The 19605-nt window shown below is 34.4% G+C and overlaps 1 protein-coding gene across 2 annotated transcripts; it reads left to right on the plus strand.

Moving 5' to 3' along the window:
- Positions 1–5804: 5804 nt before the first annotated feature.
- On the plus strand, positions 5805–18448 carry LOC108196089 (K(+) efflux antiporter 2, chloroplastic). Of its 2 annotated transcripts, none has more exons than XM_017363187.2 (21): positions 5805–6032; positions 6308–7975; positions 8175–8346; positions 8470–8560; positions 8986–9122; positions 9233–9292; positions 9371–9490; positions 9909–9977; positions 10322–10387; positions 10670–10759; positions 11435–11539; positions 11618–11746; positions 12143–12352; positions 13493–13642; positions 14572–14625; positions 14733–14791; positions 16747–16813; positions 16893–17069; positions 17253–17309; positions 17813–17887; positions 18001–18448. In XM_017363187.2, the coding sequence occupies exons 2-21, from the start codon at positions 6369–6371 to the stop codon at positions 18124–18126; spliced, it is 3621 nt and encodes a 1206-aa protein (XP_017218676.1). In that variant the 5' UTR covers positions 5805–6032; positions 6308–6368; the 3' UTR covers positions 18127–18448. The 2 variants fall into 2 exon arrangements, with proteins under 2 accessions (XP_017218676.1, XP_017218678.1); XM_017363189.2 differs by having other exon boundaries at positions 5805–6027.
- Positions 18449–19605: the final 1157 nt, after the last annotated feature.

Below are 19605 nucleotides of genomic sequence, written 5' to 3' on the forward strand. Positions count from 1 at the left end.
AATATGACACAACTTTTTGAATAAACGTACTTGCACTAAATCAAATATAGGTAAGAACATCCAATAGGAAATCAGGAGCAACCATCTCTTCATTTCATTAATTAGTCTGACATAGTATGAGATGTTCTTGCTAAAGAGTGAGTGACTTCATTCGAGCCCTATGCACAAATTGCACTAGCACATTTTCAAAATGCTTAAACAACTAAACACAATCTCTAACAATGGAAAGGAAATAAGATCTGCTGGTACCACCATTACACGCTTCTGCAAGGAGTTCTGGGTCCGTCTCAAATACACATTTTGTAATGCCATGTTGCTTTGTATAGGACAACTCTTCCTTGAGACTTATTGCCTCAGCATCTCTAGGCGACCACGAACTTTCCACCGCTGGTACATAGCTCGCAAAATACCTCCCTTTTCATCATGGATTACACCCCCAATACCAACAGATTATCATTAGCTAATGTAGCTGCATCAACGTTTACCTTGACCAGCCTATTTGTGGTGTCTGCAATGAGTTTGATCTCTTTCTAGTCCAAGTCGAATGAGCAATGTCATGCAGTTTAACAGGGACGAAGTCAGCAAACATCTATAAGGGGGCCAAAAAAATTTCTTCGGACACAGTAAAATTTTTCATTAAAATATTCAATATAAAATAAATATAACTAGTAAAAAAATTATATTAGAACCTTGCGCTCTTTTAAACCAGGAAATCAAATATATAGTTGTGTCAATTAAAATATTTAGCTATTTCTCTTTAGATATATAAGAGTATAAAATATCAGGAAACTCATCATAGTAACTCTAAATTATACGCTAATCTTTGATTAGCAAGTAACACACATTAAATGAAATTGTACTTCAAAAAAATGATATTATATTTTAAACAAGAGCAAGTAAAATTTTTACAATATCTCAAAAACTAAATAGTATGCTTATTAACCTTAAAAAAAAATATTATACTTATTTAGAAGATGACAAACTATAATTTAAACAAGTAAAAATATTACCTGGATGATAAAATTTGAATTGACAATGAGTAGACAAATATTAATATTAATTAAAAAACTGATAATGCACGAGGACTAACTCTATTCTACGAAAATGAAGAAGTGACGTATAAGTTTCTCGGATAAGAAAGACCTCCACAAAAAATTCTTGTTTTTTAAAAGAATTATACTGACGTTTACCTTTATCACATATCACATTTCATGATCTTTTTCTTAAATAGTATAATTATATATATATCCATATTTTTGTTTATTTTTATTTATAAATTTGGTCTAATACATAAATTAGATAAATCTAAAAATTAACACTTCATCTTACAATGTTAATTATCTCTTAAGAGCGAACAAATATTTTTTTAGGGGGGCCAAAGTTTTATATTTTTATAAATATACAGATAAAATATAATTTTTTTTCAAAATTATATAATATTAATTATAATATTAGGGAAATCCTGGGGGCCATGGCCCCTTCTGGCCCCTATGTAGCTTCGTCCCTGCAGTTTAATCCATACAACAAAGAAGTGCAGTTTTTTTTCCTATGACAAGAGCTGACAGACCCAAAACTTCATTCTTGTCGAGACCGGTCTCAATTCTATATATGTAAAACCCTTTGACATTGTAAAAAACGTTTTGCAGTGCATGGATTTTCCTAGTTTTAAAATATTAACTTTTAACGCCTTGAAAATAGGATTTTTTTTTTTTTGAATATGAGAATAAATCTCAACGAGTGGCCCCGGCAAGATCTTGACCGAGGAGTTCCTTTCATTCAAGAAAGTTTATCATCTAATCTTCGGACATGCAAGATGACCGAGGACACTTAGATAATATAACTTAATTGTCTGATAAGAAATCACCTTCTTCTGGACCACCTGAAATACAACACAAGGTATCATATCTCAGTAACAAGAAATAACAAGTTTTTAGCTAAAAATGCTTCATTATCACCAGCAAGCAACACAATTTGAAAAACATAAATAAAAAAGTATTAACTCGGGAAAAAATAAAATAAAGTAAATCATCATCTAATCATATTAAGAACAGAGGTCCAAACCAAAGGAAAACCTTTGGTTTAAACCTCCAACTAGTAAATTCTAACTTTATCTACTCAGACAATCTATGTTCATTCAAAGTAAACCAAGAGTAGATAGATATATGATGAAAGAAATTGAAACTGATCCGAAATAATCAAATCATTTAGAATCCAGTCAAAACAGCTAAATTAAAAGTCTAGGAAATTTCAGTTTCAGTTTTGATTTTAGAGTAAAATTGAACAAGAATAAACCAAGCTAAACAAAGTATATGCAAAGATTATACTACCCTTTATCCAAACAAAAGGTAGTGTTATGCTAGAACTGTTAAGTCAACTATCTAAAACTAGTTATGTTTTTGATTTTGCTCTTGTATACAATTTGATAAGTCAACTTATCTCTTGACGAAAACATCCAAGGACCAGTCCTGTTTTGCACCTCCTTCCGGTTTACTCCAGGTTTTCGGCAAAAGTAGTACTAATGTCGAGCACTAAACGTGGAAAGAAAACATTCTTGGTTTAACCCCGGAATTGGGGTGATGAGTTTGTCCTCAACGGACTAATAAACTAACCGGCAGGACCAAATTTATGTCATTTTCTTTTCTATAATTTCAGTCTCAACTCAGTTTTCCTATGCATAAACTTAATATTTTCTCCAGTATTATAACATGTGCAGGTCCCCTTATGTTGTTTTTTGTCATTAAGCATAGGGATTAATTCCTTTACATAATTTGTATCAAAATTGGCTTTATCCGTACCGTATTTGTCCTAGTTTGTATTGAATTTCTGTGTATTTTTTTAGTATCCTTTAAGCAAATAGAAATTTCTTATGTAATATAATCCTATTATATTCACCATTTCTTTATTTCCGGGTCCTGATTGTATGTTATATATCTCCCCAGAAGTTCAATAATTTTTGTGTTACCGCTACTATAACATCATATGTGGGCTATACTATTCCATTACTAACTGTTGAAACGTGTTCTTTGACATTATTTCACCCAAACTATATCTAGTATAGAACTTCAAAACAATCATAACATTGAAACCAAATCATATTTTATTCTCTCGACAATACTAGTCAAAATCCAACACTAAAAAACTTATTTCCAGGCCTTTACCGGCCTTATTTACAAACTATTATTTAACAAATGCTGAGGATTCCAACTGCTACTCTTGACTGCTTTTATTAAGTTTCCCCTTTATTTTCCTGCTAATCAAAGATAAACCATTCCTCTTTCACCTCAGGTTAATTCAATTTATTCTGATCATTTCTTCTTAAATTGTGGTGTGTTATCTTCCTGTCCTTCCTTTTGCACCCTTTTTGGTAGACTCTGGCGACCATTGCCCGCCTCATCCACCGCTTCCTTTTTGTTTTTTATGTTTGTTGCAATACTTACACTTTCACCTGTGACATCAAAATAAAACCCAGTTATTGCTTTTCCAAGTTTCTCTGAGACCTATTATGCATTTCTATTATCCACATTAATTACCATAACTTGTAACTCCAGTTTTCAGCCGCTTGGCATTAGAGTCCACTATTTGTGTTTTTAGAGCCATTTGAGAAGAGTCATCAAACACTGGTGTCTGCTTAGTGTTTACCTCCTGTTCTTGTCATACCACCTGATAGGGACAGTAGTTCAACCCAGTAGCTTTTAGCGAAACAGTATACTGAAGTGTTGGGTTTTGTCCCCTCTCCAGCTCTTCAAGTAACGCTGCACAATCTTTCTAGATATGATTTATGTGACCACAAAAGGAGCAGAACTTAGATAGCCTCTCATATCGGAATGAGACCCATATATTGTCCTTGTTCTTGTCTAAATTCAGAAATTTTCCCGTAAGTAGAGCTTTTGTGGAGTCCAAGCATACTCTAAACCGCATGAAGCTGCTTTGGTGTGTGGGGTCAAACTCCATAAATTCGCCCATTGAATTGGCTATTTCTTTACCCAACTTTTCGCCAAAAGGCTTTGCAAGGAGACCTGGAGGGATCCCGTGTACTTGTACCCAGAAGGGGATCTTCTGGAAAGATTCAGCAGTTATTTGAGTCATAGCATCAGCCTCAATCAAGATTAGATAACTTCCTCCGAAGGCCCATGGTTGCCCTCTAATTCTTCTATTCTTAACCGCTTCTGACTCAAATTTCAGAATAATAATGCCATCAGTATAGTCCTCTAGCTTCACACCTGCTTTACTCTGCCATATAGACTCGAACATGTTCTTCGGCCCAATCTTGTTAATAGCTCTTCCTGATAGCATTCTTGCATAGATGACTTTTGGGAGCTCTGATTCACTGTACTCCAAGACATTAGATGGATTGGTGATAACTTCAAGCTCATTGGACTTTAGCTGTAGTTTCAAAGTATCACCCTCAGTTAATGGGATTGTTTCCTTATCCATACTGAGAAATGTTTATTCTTTTGTATAAAGTGTTGGTGGAGAGAGGTGGTTGTAAGTAAGATGTTTAGCTTATAGTTTATTTATATTCGTACATACCCAAAATTAATCCTAAATTTCGGCTTTGAAAATGAGATCATGATTATATAGAATTTGTGTTAATTATAACCTTCCTTAACAGACTCAGTCTGTCTAAAATCAGATATTCATAATAAGTTTCAACCATCCATTACGGAATTTTAGGGATCCAACTTTAAAGATTTGTATTCTGGTTTTTAGTTGGTGAATTTGAAACCCACAATTTTAAATTACCTTCTGAATCACGTTTCTGATTCGTTTTAGAACCCCATCATTATAAATGGGAGTATGTAATATTACATGATTCAAATTAAACTCTCTGACCTGAAATAACTCCAAATTGCTCGTGAGAACAAAATAGTCCATCATAGATAAACTTTATTATGTTAATAAGTGTAGAAAACTCTGGTTATCATTTCATGTTTTTTAGATAAGGTTCTAACTATAAAACTAGTAAGTATAACCTATGACATTTGTTAAATATTTAAACTCACTCACACATTCCCTCTTACCTTATCATGAGTCAGCTTACTACACTTTAATAATAATTAAGTTATAGTAATCTATTCCTTAAATGTTCCCCCAACAGTTCGTTGATTCCCGCCTAACCCTTTTCAGAGTTAGGTTTATTCAAATTTTAGGTACCCTCATGGTTTTAAATATACCCTTAGTCAATACTTAATTCTATATTCCGTCTAGGAAACTCCATAATTCTAGTCCTTAAAAACCTTCTTAATCTATACTTATTGTAATTTGACTATCTCTCTCCACTTAGTCCCCGATTTTAGCTAAGTATGAAATTGAGCATCTCTATTCACCCTGATTAAAAGAGGTCTTAACACCTGATATGCCAGAATATTAAATTTCAATCTTTTGTATAGGCTTTCCTTCTATATCCTTTTTCTTTAAACATTAAGACCAGTGTTCTTATAAATTTTTACATTATAAACATAGTTAACATTCTTGATTTATTAAAACAGATACTAATTTATAAGAAATATATATCTAGATTATCTCGTGCAACTGTGTTCGACTCTAGATAATCCCCAAAAGTAGTAAAACACATACTCATTTGTAAGCCACATACATCTAAATCGTTAAAAAGTTATAGAAATTATAATTATAATTTATACTATATATATGTAAAATATATAATATAGATATAAATCGACATTATAATTTCCGGCATTTATTCAATCCGAAATAAATTTATTTTTTTAAAATCAGACCGTATCAAATTCTGATCTATTTAACGTGGACTGAAAGACTGAATTTCTAAATAATTAAAACTAAATCAAACCAAAATTGCACGGTTGCTCGGTTCGAGTTCCGTTCACTTCCTATGTCCGGGATAAATTATGTCGGTGAAAATTTAAAGTCAACATACAATAATGGACTGGAGGCCCCCGTTTGGACAAGCAAGCTAGTGCTGAGCAGCAACAGCAAGCAACTCATATCATATTGTATCTCTTCATACATCGGCAACTCCGCCGTTCCTCATCCTCGTACTCATGTTCGGTCAGGTTTTGTCTCCACACTTTCTCTAATTCACTATTATTTTCACCTTATTTGTGTACGCACACGATGTCCTAATTACAATGCTTACCATTTCATGCAATTATAATTGGTTTAGAAGCTCATTGTAAGTACTACTGTCCTAATTTTGTTGAATGTGATAATGTCTACATTTTGAGCACTATTTTGTTGTACTATTTTATTGTTCTCACATAATGAGCAGGTCTAGTTTGCTTGATTTGTGGTTGAGTTTGAAATTTGAGAATTTGTTATTGTTTAACAGGTTCTTGTGTTTGATAATGGCGATATTCGAGTAGGATTTTGACTTGATAGATTGTTGGAGTATGGTTTCCATGTGTAGTTTTCGGCAGCCAAATGTGAGTGTAATTGGTGGTGATGAAGGTACTAGCTATAGAATATTGGGGAGTTTGAATAAGCGTGCTCAGTTTAGCTGTGTGGTATTTAGCGGGACAAGTTTGTTTTCTGAAGGTAGTCGGAGGAAGAAGTTGAAGAAAGTTGTTTGTTGTAGTAAGGGTGAATTGGATTGCAGTTGTTTAGGTTACCATAGTTCAGTGATAGGTTTCGGGTCAGGGTTAAAGTATTGCTTTCAGTTATCAAGAGGAGTAGCTCAGTCTTGGCGGTGTCAAGGAAATGATTCAGTTGCTTATGTTGAGGGAAATGGTTTGGGAGGGTCCAGTGAAAGTAGTGACCTGGAGAGTACAAAGGGGTCGGATGGAAGTCTAGAGGGAAATAAGGCAGTTCAGGAGGAAGAGAAATCAGAGGTTCTTAGTTTCGAGGACCTACGTGAAGTGTTACAAAAGGCTTGCAAGGAACTGGAGGTTGCACGGGTTAATAGTACTATGTTCGAGGAAAAAGCACATAGGATATCAGAAGCGGCAATAGCATTAAAAGATGAAGCAGAAAACGCGTGGAATGATGTAAATTCTAGATTGGAGTCTCTTAAAGAGATTGAATATGAAGAGATTAATGCAAAAGAAACTGCTCATGAAGCGACGGTGGCCCTTTCTTTAGCTGATGCAAGGCTTCAGTTTGCAAGTGATTTACTTGAAGGTGCCAAACAAAGGAGTGCTTTTGTGGAAATGGAAACTAATTCTCTGAGGGAAAAAGAAGAGGCCATCTTGGACGCTCTAAATGATATTAAAGCTTGCGAGGCTACTCTATTATGTTGTGAGGCAGATCTAAAGCAAGTGCAGATCCAAAAAGTTGAATTGCAAAAGGAAGTGGACAGATTAAAGGGGGTTGCAGAGAAAGCCGAAAGGGATGCATTGAAAGCCGAGGAAGATGTTGCTAATATCATGCTCCTGGCTGAACAAGCTGTAGCTTTTGAAGTCGAGGCCACCCAACGCGTCAATGATGCTGAAATTGCGCTACAGAGAGCTGAGAAAAATTCTCCTTCTTTACTTCTAGATTACTCAGAAAGTGTGCCTCAAAATAGATTGTTGTCACAAGAACATGATCTGAGTGAGGGAGTTATCACCGAGGAGAAAGCAAACCTTGAACATTTAGCTGACAATCTTGTAGTTAGAAGCACTGATGAAAATTGTGAGACTAGTTCTTTAATTAGTGACGCTTTATCAGATAGCCAGGTTGATATCCGAAAGGATAGATTTGAAGACTCCATTGACCTAGGAAATGGAAAATTAAGTACTAAAGCACTACTAGTTGAGACTGAATTAGAAGCAGAAAAGTCTAATAATTTGGTCCAAACAAGAAAAACAGAGATGCAGAAGGACTTGACGAAAGACAGCTCATCTCTTAATGCTCCCAAAGCATTACCAAATAAATCATCTCGCTTCTTTTCTGCATCTTTTTTCTCATTTGATGCGGACGAGACCGAGTTTGCACCATTTTCGCTATTTCACGGGCTTACTGAATCAGGAAAAAAGCAATTGCCTAAGATGGTAGTTGGCTTGCTGCTTGCTGGAGCAGGGTATGCATCATAATCACGATAAATTTTGTCAAATTGTTAGTTTTTCGATAGGAAAACTTTTGTTGCGCGTAAAAATTGCTTTACCTGTTAATTTTTTATCCTCAATACTTTTTTGTAAGTATATTTTGGCTGCTCGTTTGCCAATAATGGGGACAAGGGCTGGCTTTCTTTTGATCACAAAGTATTGACAATATCACAGGATTGCATTTTATGGTAATCGCTCTGAGAGAGCAAATGTGCTATTTCAACAGCCAGACAATATTACTACTACTATTGATGAGCTTACATTGATTGAAAAACCTGTGGTTCACCAAATAAGGAAAGTATCCAGGAAAATTCGAAACTTACTAGAGAAGCTTCCTCATCAAGAGGTGGATACATATTTTGCCATTCTGTTTATCTCTGTACTCTCTGCATGTCACTCAGCATGCAATATATATTTGCCTAAAGTTAGCATTTTTTTCTTTCCTGATAATTTTTTGATGTAAACTCAGATAAATGAGGAAGAAGCTTCTCTCTTTGACATGTTGTGGCTACTCCTTGCAAGTGTTATATTCGTTCCTCTATTCCAAAAAATCCCAGGAGGTATGATGATATGCTTGTTCCAATTGGGCTAGATATAAATTTGAAGCCTTTTTGTCTTTAGTTACATCCTTATACAATACTTGCTTATTTTTGTCTTTAGTTACATCCTTATACAATACTTGCTTATATTTTCCCAACTGAATTTACAAATGTTTTTTGTAGCTCCTTCATTTTGTCTGTAATTGCTTTTTGTCTTTCAGTTCTATGATGCTATATATTACATGTAACTTGGAGACATTCGTTTATGTTTGAGATCTTCTATTAATACTTGATAATTTTGCGCCTTCTTCTTTTCCCCCACTAAGTATGATTTTGCATTTTCACTTGTATGTTGCTGCAGTCTTTACATATCTTCTAAAGAAAAATATAAATAGTATTTCATTCACGTCACTAACAGTGAATCTTCGGTCTGCTTCGATGTTTAGGCAGCCCTGTTCTTGGTTATCTGACTGCTGGTATATTGATTGGACCTTATGGCCTCTCTATAATTCATCATGTACATGCAACAAAGGCAATAGCTGAATTTGGTGTAGTCTTCTTGCTGTTCAATATTGGTCTTGAGGTGTGATTTAGAACCCCTAACTTTTGACTTGTTCAAGCCTTTCAAAATTTGTTACTAATGTTTCCTAATATGAATGAGAGTCCAAGTTAAAATTTGGTCATCATTTGCAGCTTTCCGTAGAGAGACTGAGTTCTATGAAGAAATATGTGTTCGGAATGGGTTCTGCTCAGGTAAACAAGATCATTCACCTCCAGGGCATATAAGTTTTGTGTTTTTGCAGTTCCCTTGTTTTAATATACATGGCTCAGGTTCTCGCAACAGCTATATTGGTTGGTTTAGTAGCTCATTTTGTTTCGGGACTAACCTGTCCTGCTGCCCTTGTCATCGGGAATGGTTTGGCGTTATCCTCCACTGCTGTTGTCCTTCAGGTTACTATCCTCATCTGCGATGTCTAACTATATCACATAATTGGTTTTAAAATGCTCGAACACAGTTCTTTGTTTTTGAAAGTCAAAGTACTGTGAACTGCCAGAACTGAGATGCTCAAGTGTATTATGTGGTAATGAATAATGGTCGTGGATATGCATCATAGTGAATATTTACTTCTAGAAATGATGTTTTAGCCTTTTTATATCTATGTTTGGTTTGGTCAGCAATGACTATCAAATAAGTACCCTCTAACTGTAATTGAATTTAATCTTGTGACCTTGTCAACTACTGCAACTATTATATTTTATTGTTGATCTTTTATGTTCGAATCACTTATCCAACTTATCAAAGTAAATCTTAGGTGCTAGTTGATACCATATTAGTATTATAAACTCCTTTTTGTGAAACTTGGTACAGGTATTGCAGGAAAGAGGAGAGAGCACGTCACGTCATGGACGAGCTACATTCTCCGTATTATTGTTCCAGGTAACTGTATGCTTTTAACATTGATATAGTTTTGGAGCCCTACATATAATTTTCTGGCTCTTTCTACTTGTTCTTGAAAATACAAGCTTCACTCTGCTTTACCCCCTGTACTCGTACTTGTAATCTTCTTAAAGACTGCCCCCCTCTCCCGCGCCCACATGTAGATCCATTGTAAGATAAAGGTGTTCTGTAACTATTGTACTGATGTACCTTCATACTCTTTATAATATTGATGGCTTCTTTTTCGATACTTTCTGTTACATGTTGTGGTTATATGTTTTGGCATTTGGGCCTTTGTTTTTATTTCCTCTAATAAATGTGGTGTTCAATGATTTTGCTTTCAGGATTTGGCAGTTGTGGTTCTTCTGATACTCATACCTCTTATATCACCAAACTCTTCCAAAGGAGGGGTATCAGATCTAATAATGCTTAGTCCATCTTCTTCCCTAATATATTTGGTTATGTATATATAGTAATCACCTTCATTTTTTTTAGCTTGTCCTTTACTTTAATATGTTTGACCAATTAATGCTAATTAGTATAATTTAGAGTGTTAAATAAAATATAGTCAAATATTACACTTCCGTTACTTTCTACATTGCACGATTTAATTTCAACTGCCGGTGCCATTAATGCCTTCTGCTGCAGCAGATGTTCTTGTTATAATGCATAATCTTCTCCAACCTCTCTAGATTGGTTTCCTAGCAATTGCTGAAGCACTTGGAATAGCAGGTCTAAAGGCCATTGTTGCTATAAGTGCCATTATTGCTGGAGGACGCTTGGTAAGTTTCTTAATAAAGAAAAACATTTATGACTGCTTTAAGTTATATTATATCACAGTGGCCATCATCCTCGTTGATAGACACCTGGCTACCCGATCTCCACGGGGACTTATTTAAACACTCAAATCACTAGGTTAAATCTAGAAAATATATTAGTAAAGAACTTAACGAAAATTCTAGTCACCAGACAAAGTGTACTATGCATGACTCATATAATAAAGACAAATCATAATTATAAATGCAGAGGCACACTAGAACACATATATGGACATAGATAAAATGTTTTTTCTAATATTTGTAATTAAAACCTTCAACCTTTATTCGTTCTTGTACTAGATTTTTAGTGGTCAAACTAAAAATTCAAAATTGCCTGTGTCTAAAACTAACATATTAGAAAAAAAAAAATTCTTATATCTCCTATTTTGATATAAAAAAAATCCCCAGAATTTAGCATAATGTGATATATAGTGAGTTGAGTACTTTAATGAGGCCGTGGAGATCGGGTAGCTAGGTGAGATATTTTGACGAGAATGGTGGCCACTTTGATATAAAATTCAGAAGACATCTTGTGACTAATTATATAACTTTTAGGCAGATTTGATTTAGATGCCAGGTTTTATGACATTCACAGAAAGTTTCTAAGCGGCTTAACAATTTTTTAGTTGTTCCCTACAGCTTCTTCGCCCAATATATAGGCAAATTGCAGAGATTCAGAATGCAGAGATATTCTCTGCAAATACGCTCCTGGTCATTCTCGGTACAAGTCTCCTTACTGCAAGGGTATGTTGGCGTGTTTTATTAATTTTTTAATGCATGTATCTGAATAAAAGAATTCCGCTAATTGTTTTGTTGAAACAGGCTGGCCTTTCCATGGCACTAGGTGCATTTTTGGCTGGTTTGCTACTTGCCGAAACTGAATTTTCTCTACAGGTGGAATCGGATATTGCTCCATATCGTGGCCTTCTACTGGGTCTTTTCTTCATGACGGTAGGCTCCCTACATGCACATCTAAAATTGTCTAGAATTGATGTACATGCCTACATGTATAGTTTATAGGAATTCAATTTATATGGATTTAATTAATTTTTTAATAAGTTTTAGAACATTTGATAATCTTTTGTCATATATCAGAGTTTTCTTTATGACTAGGTCGTTTGAACTGTATTGATTATATTGCTACCTTTGAATGTCTGTTGGTTTTGTTGCCGTCCAGCTGTTTGTGTAGCTTGTTTATTGTTCTGCAGTAGTTCTGTGTACTTGTATGCAATTAATAATATTAAAAGGATTTTTTTCCTGTGTGGATATTCGTGCATGTGCTTTGTCGATCAGTAAGTTAGCTACTTTATTATTCAATACTAAGATGATTTACCTTTACCTTTACAGGTTGGAATGTCCATCGATCCAAAACTCCTTCTTTCAAACTTTCCAGTTATTATGGGGACATTGGGACTGTTGATTGGTGGCAAAACCATATTGGTAGTTCTCATTGGTAGGATGTTTGGTGTTTCAACTATATCTGCAATAAGAGTTGGTCTTCTACTTGCTCCAGGAGGAGAATTTGCATTTGTTGCTTTTGGTGAAGCCGTTAATCAGGTTTCTGCCTTGCACTTTATTTTTCTGCTGTTAAATCTCTCGATTGACAAAATGTTGTTTTGTTTTATTCATAGAAGTTCAGTAAGCTTTCGAATTCTGTTAGATTTGCCGCTTAATGAGTATATATGTATAATACATAGATAAGATAGTTATATCTATTTCTTTATCCTATGCAATTGGCGTAGATGTTCTTGTATGCCTTGTGTTTTGACTTTTGAGTTCCATGAGCTATGTCAGATATACTGAATAACTCATATGAAAAGATTATGTTTCATACTTGGATGCTTATAAATGATCGATAAGGGCCAATAAAGGATCATGCAACAATAGTGTCATGTTCAATTACTAGAAGAAAGAGAAATCATTTTCTGTTATATGTTCTGAATAGAGGTGTCCACCAGCTGATAGTTCATGAGTTCAATATTAGATTGAAATGTTCTCAATTCGAAGTTTAGGATTAGTATTGAGTTTTGCTTCTTTGTAATTACAGAACAGTCACTAGATGCAATTACGATTCTGTGCAAGCTTATTTTCGGCACTAATTATGCAGTTATTCTTAATTGAGTGAAGAGGGTTTGGATGAATTAAAACCCACTTCATTAAGTTAGTCTACCTCAAAAAACAATCGCAGTCGTGCATTTTCTTCTAAGCAAATTATTATGTCTACAAAACCTAGATTTAGGGACCAAAACTCCTTCCCTTCTATCTTCCATTTTGACAAACATACATGGTCAAATATCACTAAACTTCTTGATGTGAAGTATATTTCTCTTCAAAGTTCAGCTTTATTATATATAGGTTCTAAGAGGATTTCTAACCATAAGCAATACAGTGCACGAAAGTAGGATATAGTTTAATCTTGTTCTACTATAGAAGAGCGGGAATGAGTATAAAAGACAAAGCAACACTTGTAGGAAGACAACTACACGACTTCGTCTGTATAGATTAAGTTGCATGTTGTTCAAATATTAAAAACTGAATTTGTGGTGTTTGCAGTGAGTCATAGTAATATAGAATTCTCTTGGGTCCTGACCAAGAAGACTTGGCATAAAAAACAAAATTTTTTTTGTCACTTAATTAGGCAGATTATATGTTGCCTGTTTTGGTATCTTGGAACCTAAATTCTGATTGCTGCATCAGGGTATCATGTCTTCTCAGTTGTCCTCACTTTTGTTTCTTGTGGTGGGAATCTCTATGGCACTGACGCCATGGTTAGCTGCTGGAGGCCAGCTAATAGCCTCTCGATTTGAGCAGCAAGATGTGAGAAGTTTATTACCTGTTGAAAATGAGGTAAGACTCCCACTTAATTATTTCGACAATTAATCTGCTGGCCGATATATCATATGCATGTCTTAATACTTAATGTGCTTTACTAAAATGTCTTCCAAACTTCCCAACTTACTCATTTTCTTTACGAAGCCACGCCTAGTGAAACATGAGGCTGTAGTGACTTAATCAAATTACATGTAATAAATAATTAGGTGCCTAATTTTTAGTCATTCCCCATTCACTTGAACAATAGCCGTGTGAACTTCAGTATCAAAATAGCAATGAGTTGTACAAAATTTTGATGTTAAAGGATAAAAGAAAGAAATGAGCTTTTGTGGTACAATTGCCTTAATGATGTAAGCAGTAGACTTGCATTAGGTTAAAAAAGAAAAAAATAATTAGAATATTCGCCATTTTAATCAGGCTACCAAGATCTAGCAAAGTTCATTTCTATGTTATCATGAACGAGTTCATGAGGTGAAAAATCTAGTTGTATGTACGGTGTATACATCTTTAACAAAATCAAGGTATTTGATAGTATAATACTCCCTCCGTCTTTCCAGATTGTTTATATTTGGGAGGGAGGGCTTGACATGCATTTTAAGGCTCTTATCAAGTATAGTTTCAAGCATTATTTTAATTTCTTTTTCTTTTGAATAAAAATTTAATGTTTAAATTTTTATTCAAAAAAAATGAAAAATATGTTATGAAACTCTACTTTATATCCATCTTAAAATGTGTGCCAAGCATCGCAAAAAAACTATTAACAAATGGGTGGGATGGAGGAAATAATTTTTTCTTTCCTTTTTTGCATCCTGCAAAATGGGATATTATAAGATCATGGCACCTAGATGATATATACTTTTTACTCCTATGCTGTCTTGTGTCCCTACTATGATGATTTCATTCTGATACTTGGACTACAAATTTGCGATATCTTCAATTATCAGACTGATGATTTGCAAGATCATATTATCATATGTGGATTCGGACGTGTTGGCCAGGTATTGTTGTGTTTCACAATCTTCAAGTTCTGTTTCCTAAGCTACTATATAATGATGGATAAGGGATATATTATCATTTTTGCTCATTTCAATATTTTTCTGGCCAGATCATTGCGCAGCTTCTTTCAGAGAGGCTAATTCCATTTGTTGCTCTTGACGTGAGGAGGTATGTCCAACTTTTGTGTGTTTAGATCTTATGTACTGATACAAGGAGGCTGTGTAAATAAATTTTTTCTTACTAGTAAAAGGCTTTCTTGTCCTAATAATATCTGTGCCTTCAAGTTGTACACATACTCTACTCCTGGTAACAAACACTATTTTTAATTTCGTGTTTTTTTGGTTTTTTTCTTTCAACAAAGTATTCAATAATGGTTTGTAACGTATCCATGGTGACTCTCAGTCAGATGTATTGACCTACATCCTAAATTACAGAGAAATTCGCCATATGAACAAGATGATGAATTCATGCTACCCTAGGTCCATTTAAGCATATACAAAAATGTAATTAATCTGTGCTAGTGGGAGTGCAGATGCTGCCTTGGTCCGAATAAAATATATTCATACCGAAGGATTTCAGTTTAGGGATGGCAAAACAATCCGACCCAATAGATACCTGATCTGTATCGACCTGATTAGATATTACCAAACTCGATATTTTGGATTTGGATCTTTTTTGTACCGAATCGAAACCCGATTCGAAATACGAAACCCGACCCAAACCTGAAATTCGATGAATTACCTATATATATATAGAGAGAGAGAGTTTTACTCCAATAGAAACCTCCTTATCCTGGAAACTAAAAACCAAGCGGAAATATCACTAAATCCTAAAGCAAATACCACTAAATTCTTAAACAACCCCATCTCCACCTCCATCTTCACCAAACCCACCTCCATCTTCACCAACCCCACCTCCGTCGTCGCCTCCTTCATAAGCACTACCACCTCTATGCCGCCTGCCCCCTCCATAACCACCACCTCCATCTCCATTATTTCCCTAACAACACAACCTCCACACCTCCATCTTCACCAACCCCATCTTAATCGATGCTTCAACCTCGTTCATACTTCTTTCTCCACCTCGACTCAACTTCAAACGTGAAGCCGCCACTATTCCGGCAACACTCCAACCCCCCACTTCAAGCCGCCCAAACCTCCTCTACAATCATCCTTCCTCCATCTCCACCTTCACCTCCACCATCTCCACCACTATCACCACCATCTGAATCGAAAACATGAACAGATTTGGAGATTCCAAGCTGGAACATATCTGGAGATTAAGTTTTCTCTAATTCCTGCAACACTGATCACTAAATCCTAAAGAGAATATCACTAAATTGTACAGAGAATATCATCAACTTGTATTGGTTTCTAGTTTTTATTTTAAGATTGGTTTCTATTTGATCATGAGCCTATATATATATATATATATATTATGGATAAATATATAGTAATATTTTAGATATAAGACATATATTTATAAATACATGCGTTTATTTCACCATTTCATTATGATTTAATATTCAAATCATTCCATTCTCTTATTATTGAGTAAATCATTTACTTTAATTATATAATCATAATGATTTAAAATCCGAACAATATTTCATATACACTCATAAACTTATTCGTTTATAAAGTTATGTGTTATATATGAGTAATATTATTTGCTCAAATAACAAAAAAAATAGTATTATTTGCACTTATTAAGTATAATGGATTTTTCTATATTATTTATAAAATCGATATACCCGAAAAAGACCTGATCCGATTCAAAACCCGATGGATTTGGATTGGAATTAAGCTGTTTTTATCAGCTTTTTGTATTTAACAGTCTATTAGTATATATGTTGCACCGATTCTTTAGATAGCAATTTGCAAGTAACGCATGTGTTAACAGACTCAACACCACAAATGTGCGGGCAAGGCTGTGGCTGAGGGCCATAAGAAGAGAAGAAAAACAAAATAATAAACAGAATTTTAAATCGTGTCCAATTTAGCATCCCTTGTGGCGCATTTTTGTCTGTGAATCATTTACCATTTAGATATGAATTAATTACTCGTATAGTCTTTCTTGTTTTCTAGGAATAGCATTATAATATATATATTTCTTAATTTCAGTGATAGAGTAGCTGTGGGACGTACACTTGATCTTCCTGTGTACTTTGGAGATGCTGGTAGTAGAGAGGTAAAAGTAAATCTCTAGGACATCAAATGTTTTTTAGCTAGTTCACCTTTTGACATGTTTCTGCATATTTGTTTGCCAGATCCTCCATAAAGTAGGCGCTGAAAGAGCTTGCGCTGCAGCGATAACTTTAGATACTCCTGGTGCAAATTATAGAACTGTGTGGGCGCTGAACAAGTATTTTCCTAACATAAAGACCTTTGTCCGAGCCCATGACGTGGATCATGGCCTTAAATTGGAAAAGGCTGGTGCAACAGCGGTAGCTTTCTATTGTCTTTTTTAATGATTTTAATGTCAAATATCGGTGAAGTTGTTAATGTGGGAACTAATCTTTGCGACGAGTTATGCTGAATTGCTTAATTATTACTCATGCCTCCTCACTGTCATTACTTATAAATTATTTAATCCTAATTTCTAACCCCGAGTCAAATACATTTAACAGGTTGTCCCAGAGACCTTAGAGCCAAGTCTACAGTTAGCAGCTGCGGTTCTTGCGCAAGTAAGTACACATATTTTGCTACATATTTATCATGGGGTGATGATAAGTTTCCGGCCTAATATGTGAGTTCCGGTTAGAGTTGGCACATGGTAAAACGTTGCATAGAATATAGATAACTGCAACAAAATTGGCTAGGTTTCTTAAGACCTCATTTATAGTATTAGGTACCCTATCTACCTTATCATGAATTATGTTTTGGAATATTTTCAGGCTATTTTAAGTTAGTTTACGTGGTTCATTCTGTTTTCAGGCTCATATTCCTATGAGCCTATTTCATAATCATGTGTTAAGTGTGGATCCACATAATCCTGCTCAATATTTTTGTATTTAATATGTTAACTGCACATGTAAATCCTGTAGGGTGTAACATTAGTGATACTGGTTATCAGTGGGCGAACCTTATTATGGGACTGAGATACACAGGCCACCAAAATGTGATTATGGAAATTATATTCAAAAAACATTTTAGTATATCCTCATCATTTTTTCTTCTTTGTCTATAGGCTAAACTTCCAATGTCGGAGATAGCAGCAACAATTAACGAATTTAGGTCTCGCCACCTTGCTGAGCTTACCGAGGTACTTATGTCTGGTGCTTTGTAGGCTGCTTTAGTGCTTATACATATTCTCTAGTTAACAATGCCATTTCATGTTCTCAAGGCTAAGTACTTGCTCTTGCATGATATACGCAGCTCAGTGAAACTAGTGGAAGTTCTCTCGGTTATGGATATTCTCAGATGATGACTAAAGCCAAGTCTCAGCCAACAACAGATCCTTTAGATGATAACCAAGTGCCTAATGGAACGCCAGCAGTATAACACTGACCAAGAAAAACGATCATGTAAGCCGAGAAGGAAATCTGATAAAGACACAATAATTGTACAGTACTATATTGTCCGGTCTGCATAAATTGTACAGGAATGTAGCAGCAGAAAACTTAAAGTAGTTCGGTTCAGACTTTCGATTGATTTAGTAACAGCTCATTCTTTTATTTAATAAGCTCTGATAGAAGGAGCCCCTTTAGTCGAAGTAGAATATTCTTCTTACCTTGACATTGATGATGGATGAAGTACAGAACCTCGGACCTCCTAGTCATGGCCGTGGTTTTTTGGTTCTGCTTAATATTAGTTACTTTTGTCATTCATTATTGCAAAATTTATAAAGTTAGACAATATGACATTTAAATATGACATTTCTCAGAACATGCGGATATATTTGCACGTGTAATTTTTCATTTATTTTTGGTAGTACTTTCAAACTTATACAACTGGAGAAGCGAGTAGCGTGTAGGTGGATAACTCTGTTCTGTTTTTCTAATTTTCTGAAATTTTTGAATGAAAAATATCAAAAATAAAAACTATTTTTTTAATCTGATTCTGTTCTATATTGTTTTTATAATTTTCTGAAATTTTTGGATGAAAAATATCAAAAATAAAAACTAATTTTTTTAATCTGATTCTATTTTAGATTATTTATGGAATTTAATAACTTGCAAGTTTTTTAATTTGATTCCGTTAATTATATGTAGAAATTTGTTTTCATTTTTTCACTCGTGAATTATAGTCCAATTTTGTAATTTTATATATTAATATTGGTATTGCATCGAAATGCCTATAATATAAAATTTATTTTATTCTACAAATATTAATTTTGAATCATTAATATAACTTTTATAGACTGCCACACATTTATTTTATCTTATAAATACTCATTTTGAATCATTAATATAATTTTTATAGGCCGCCGCAATAGGGGTGTACACGGTTCGGGTTGGGCGGTTTAGCGGAATTTGTCAACCCAATCCAATTAATTCGGGTTTTCAAAATTTCAACCCAACCCAAACCGTATAAATTTGCAACCCAAACCAATTTGTAGTACTTCGGTTTGGATCGGATTGGTTTGGTTTGGTTGGATCGTATAAATTTGTAACACAAACAATTATATTTGTTTGATATTTAAATAGATAAATTTAAGACCACAAATACATGTAAGTAGCAAACAAACATAGTATTCATGTTTGTGTGCTCTTAAACAAGCATAGTAATAAATTTAATCTCATTTCTCATTCATACATTTAATCTCATATACGTTTAAGTAGCAAACAAAAATTATTATATTGAATTTAAGGAGCACACAAATACAATAAACCAGATAAACTGGACTAATATGTGATGGGTTGGATAAATTTTATATGTTTTCGTACTTTTCAATCGGGTTGAGTTGGATCGGTTTACAAAAACTGAAACCCGTGTCCAACCCAATTAAATCGGGTTAATACGTTTTTAACCCAATTATGT

Source organism: Daucus carota, chromosome 7 (assembly GCF_001625215.2).
Source record: "Daucus carota subsp. sativus chromosome 7, DH1 v3.0, whole genome shotgun sequence".
Taxonomy (NCBI): Eukaryota; Viridiplantae; Streptophyta; class Magnoliopsida; order Apiales; family Apiaceae; genus Daucus; species Daucus carota.

What these genes read in the sequence shown, in the direction of transcription:
- LOC108196089 (XM_017363187.2), top strand. Translation starts at nt 6,369, where the DNA reads ATGGTTTCCATGTGTAGTTTTCGGCAGCCAAATGTGAGTGTAATTGGT. An exon ending in CAAACTCTTCCAAAGGAGGG is followed by an intron (nt 10,388 to 10,669) that starts GTATCAGATCTA and finishes CAACCTCTCTAG; the next exon opens with ATTGGTTTCCTAGCAATTGC. An exon ending in GATTCGGACGTGTTGGCCAG is followed by an intron (nt 14,626 to 14,732) that starts GTATTGTTGTGT and finishes TTTTCTGGCCAG; the next exon opens with ATCATTGCGCAGCTTCTTTC.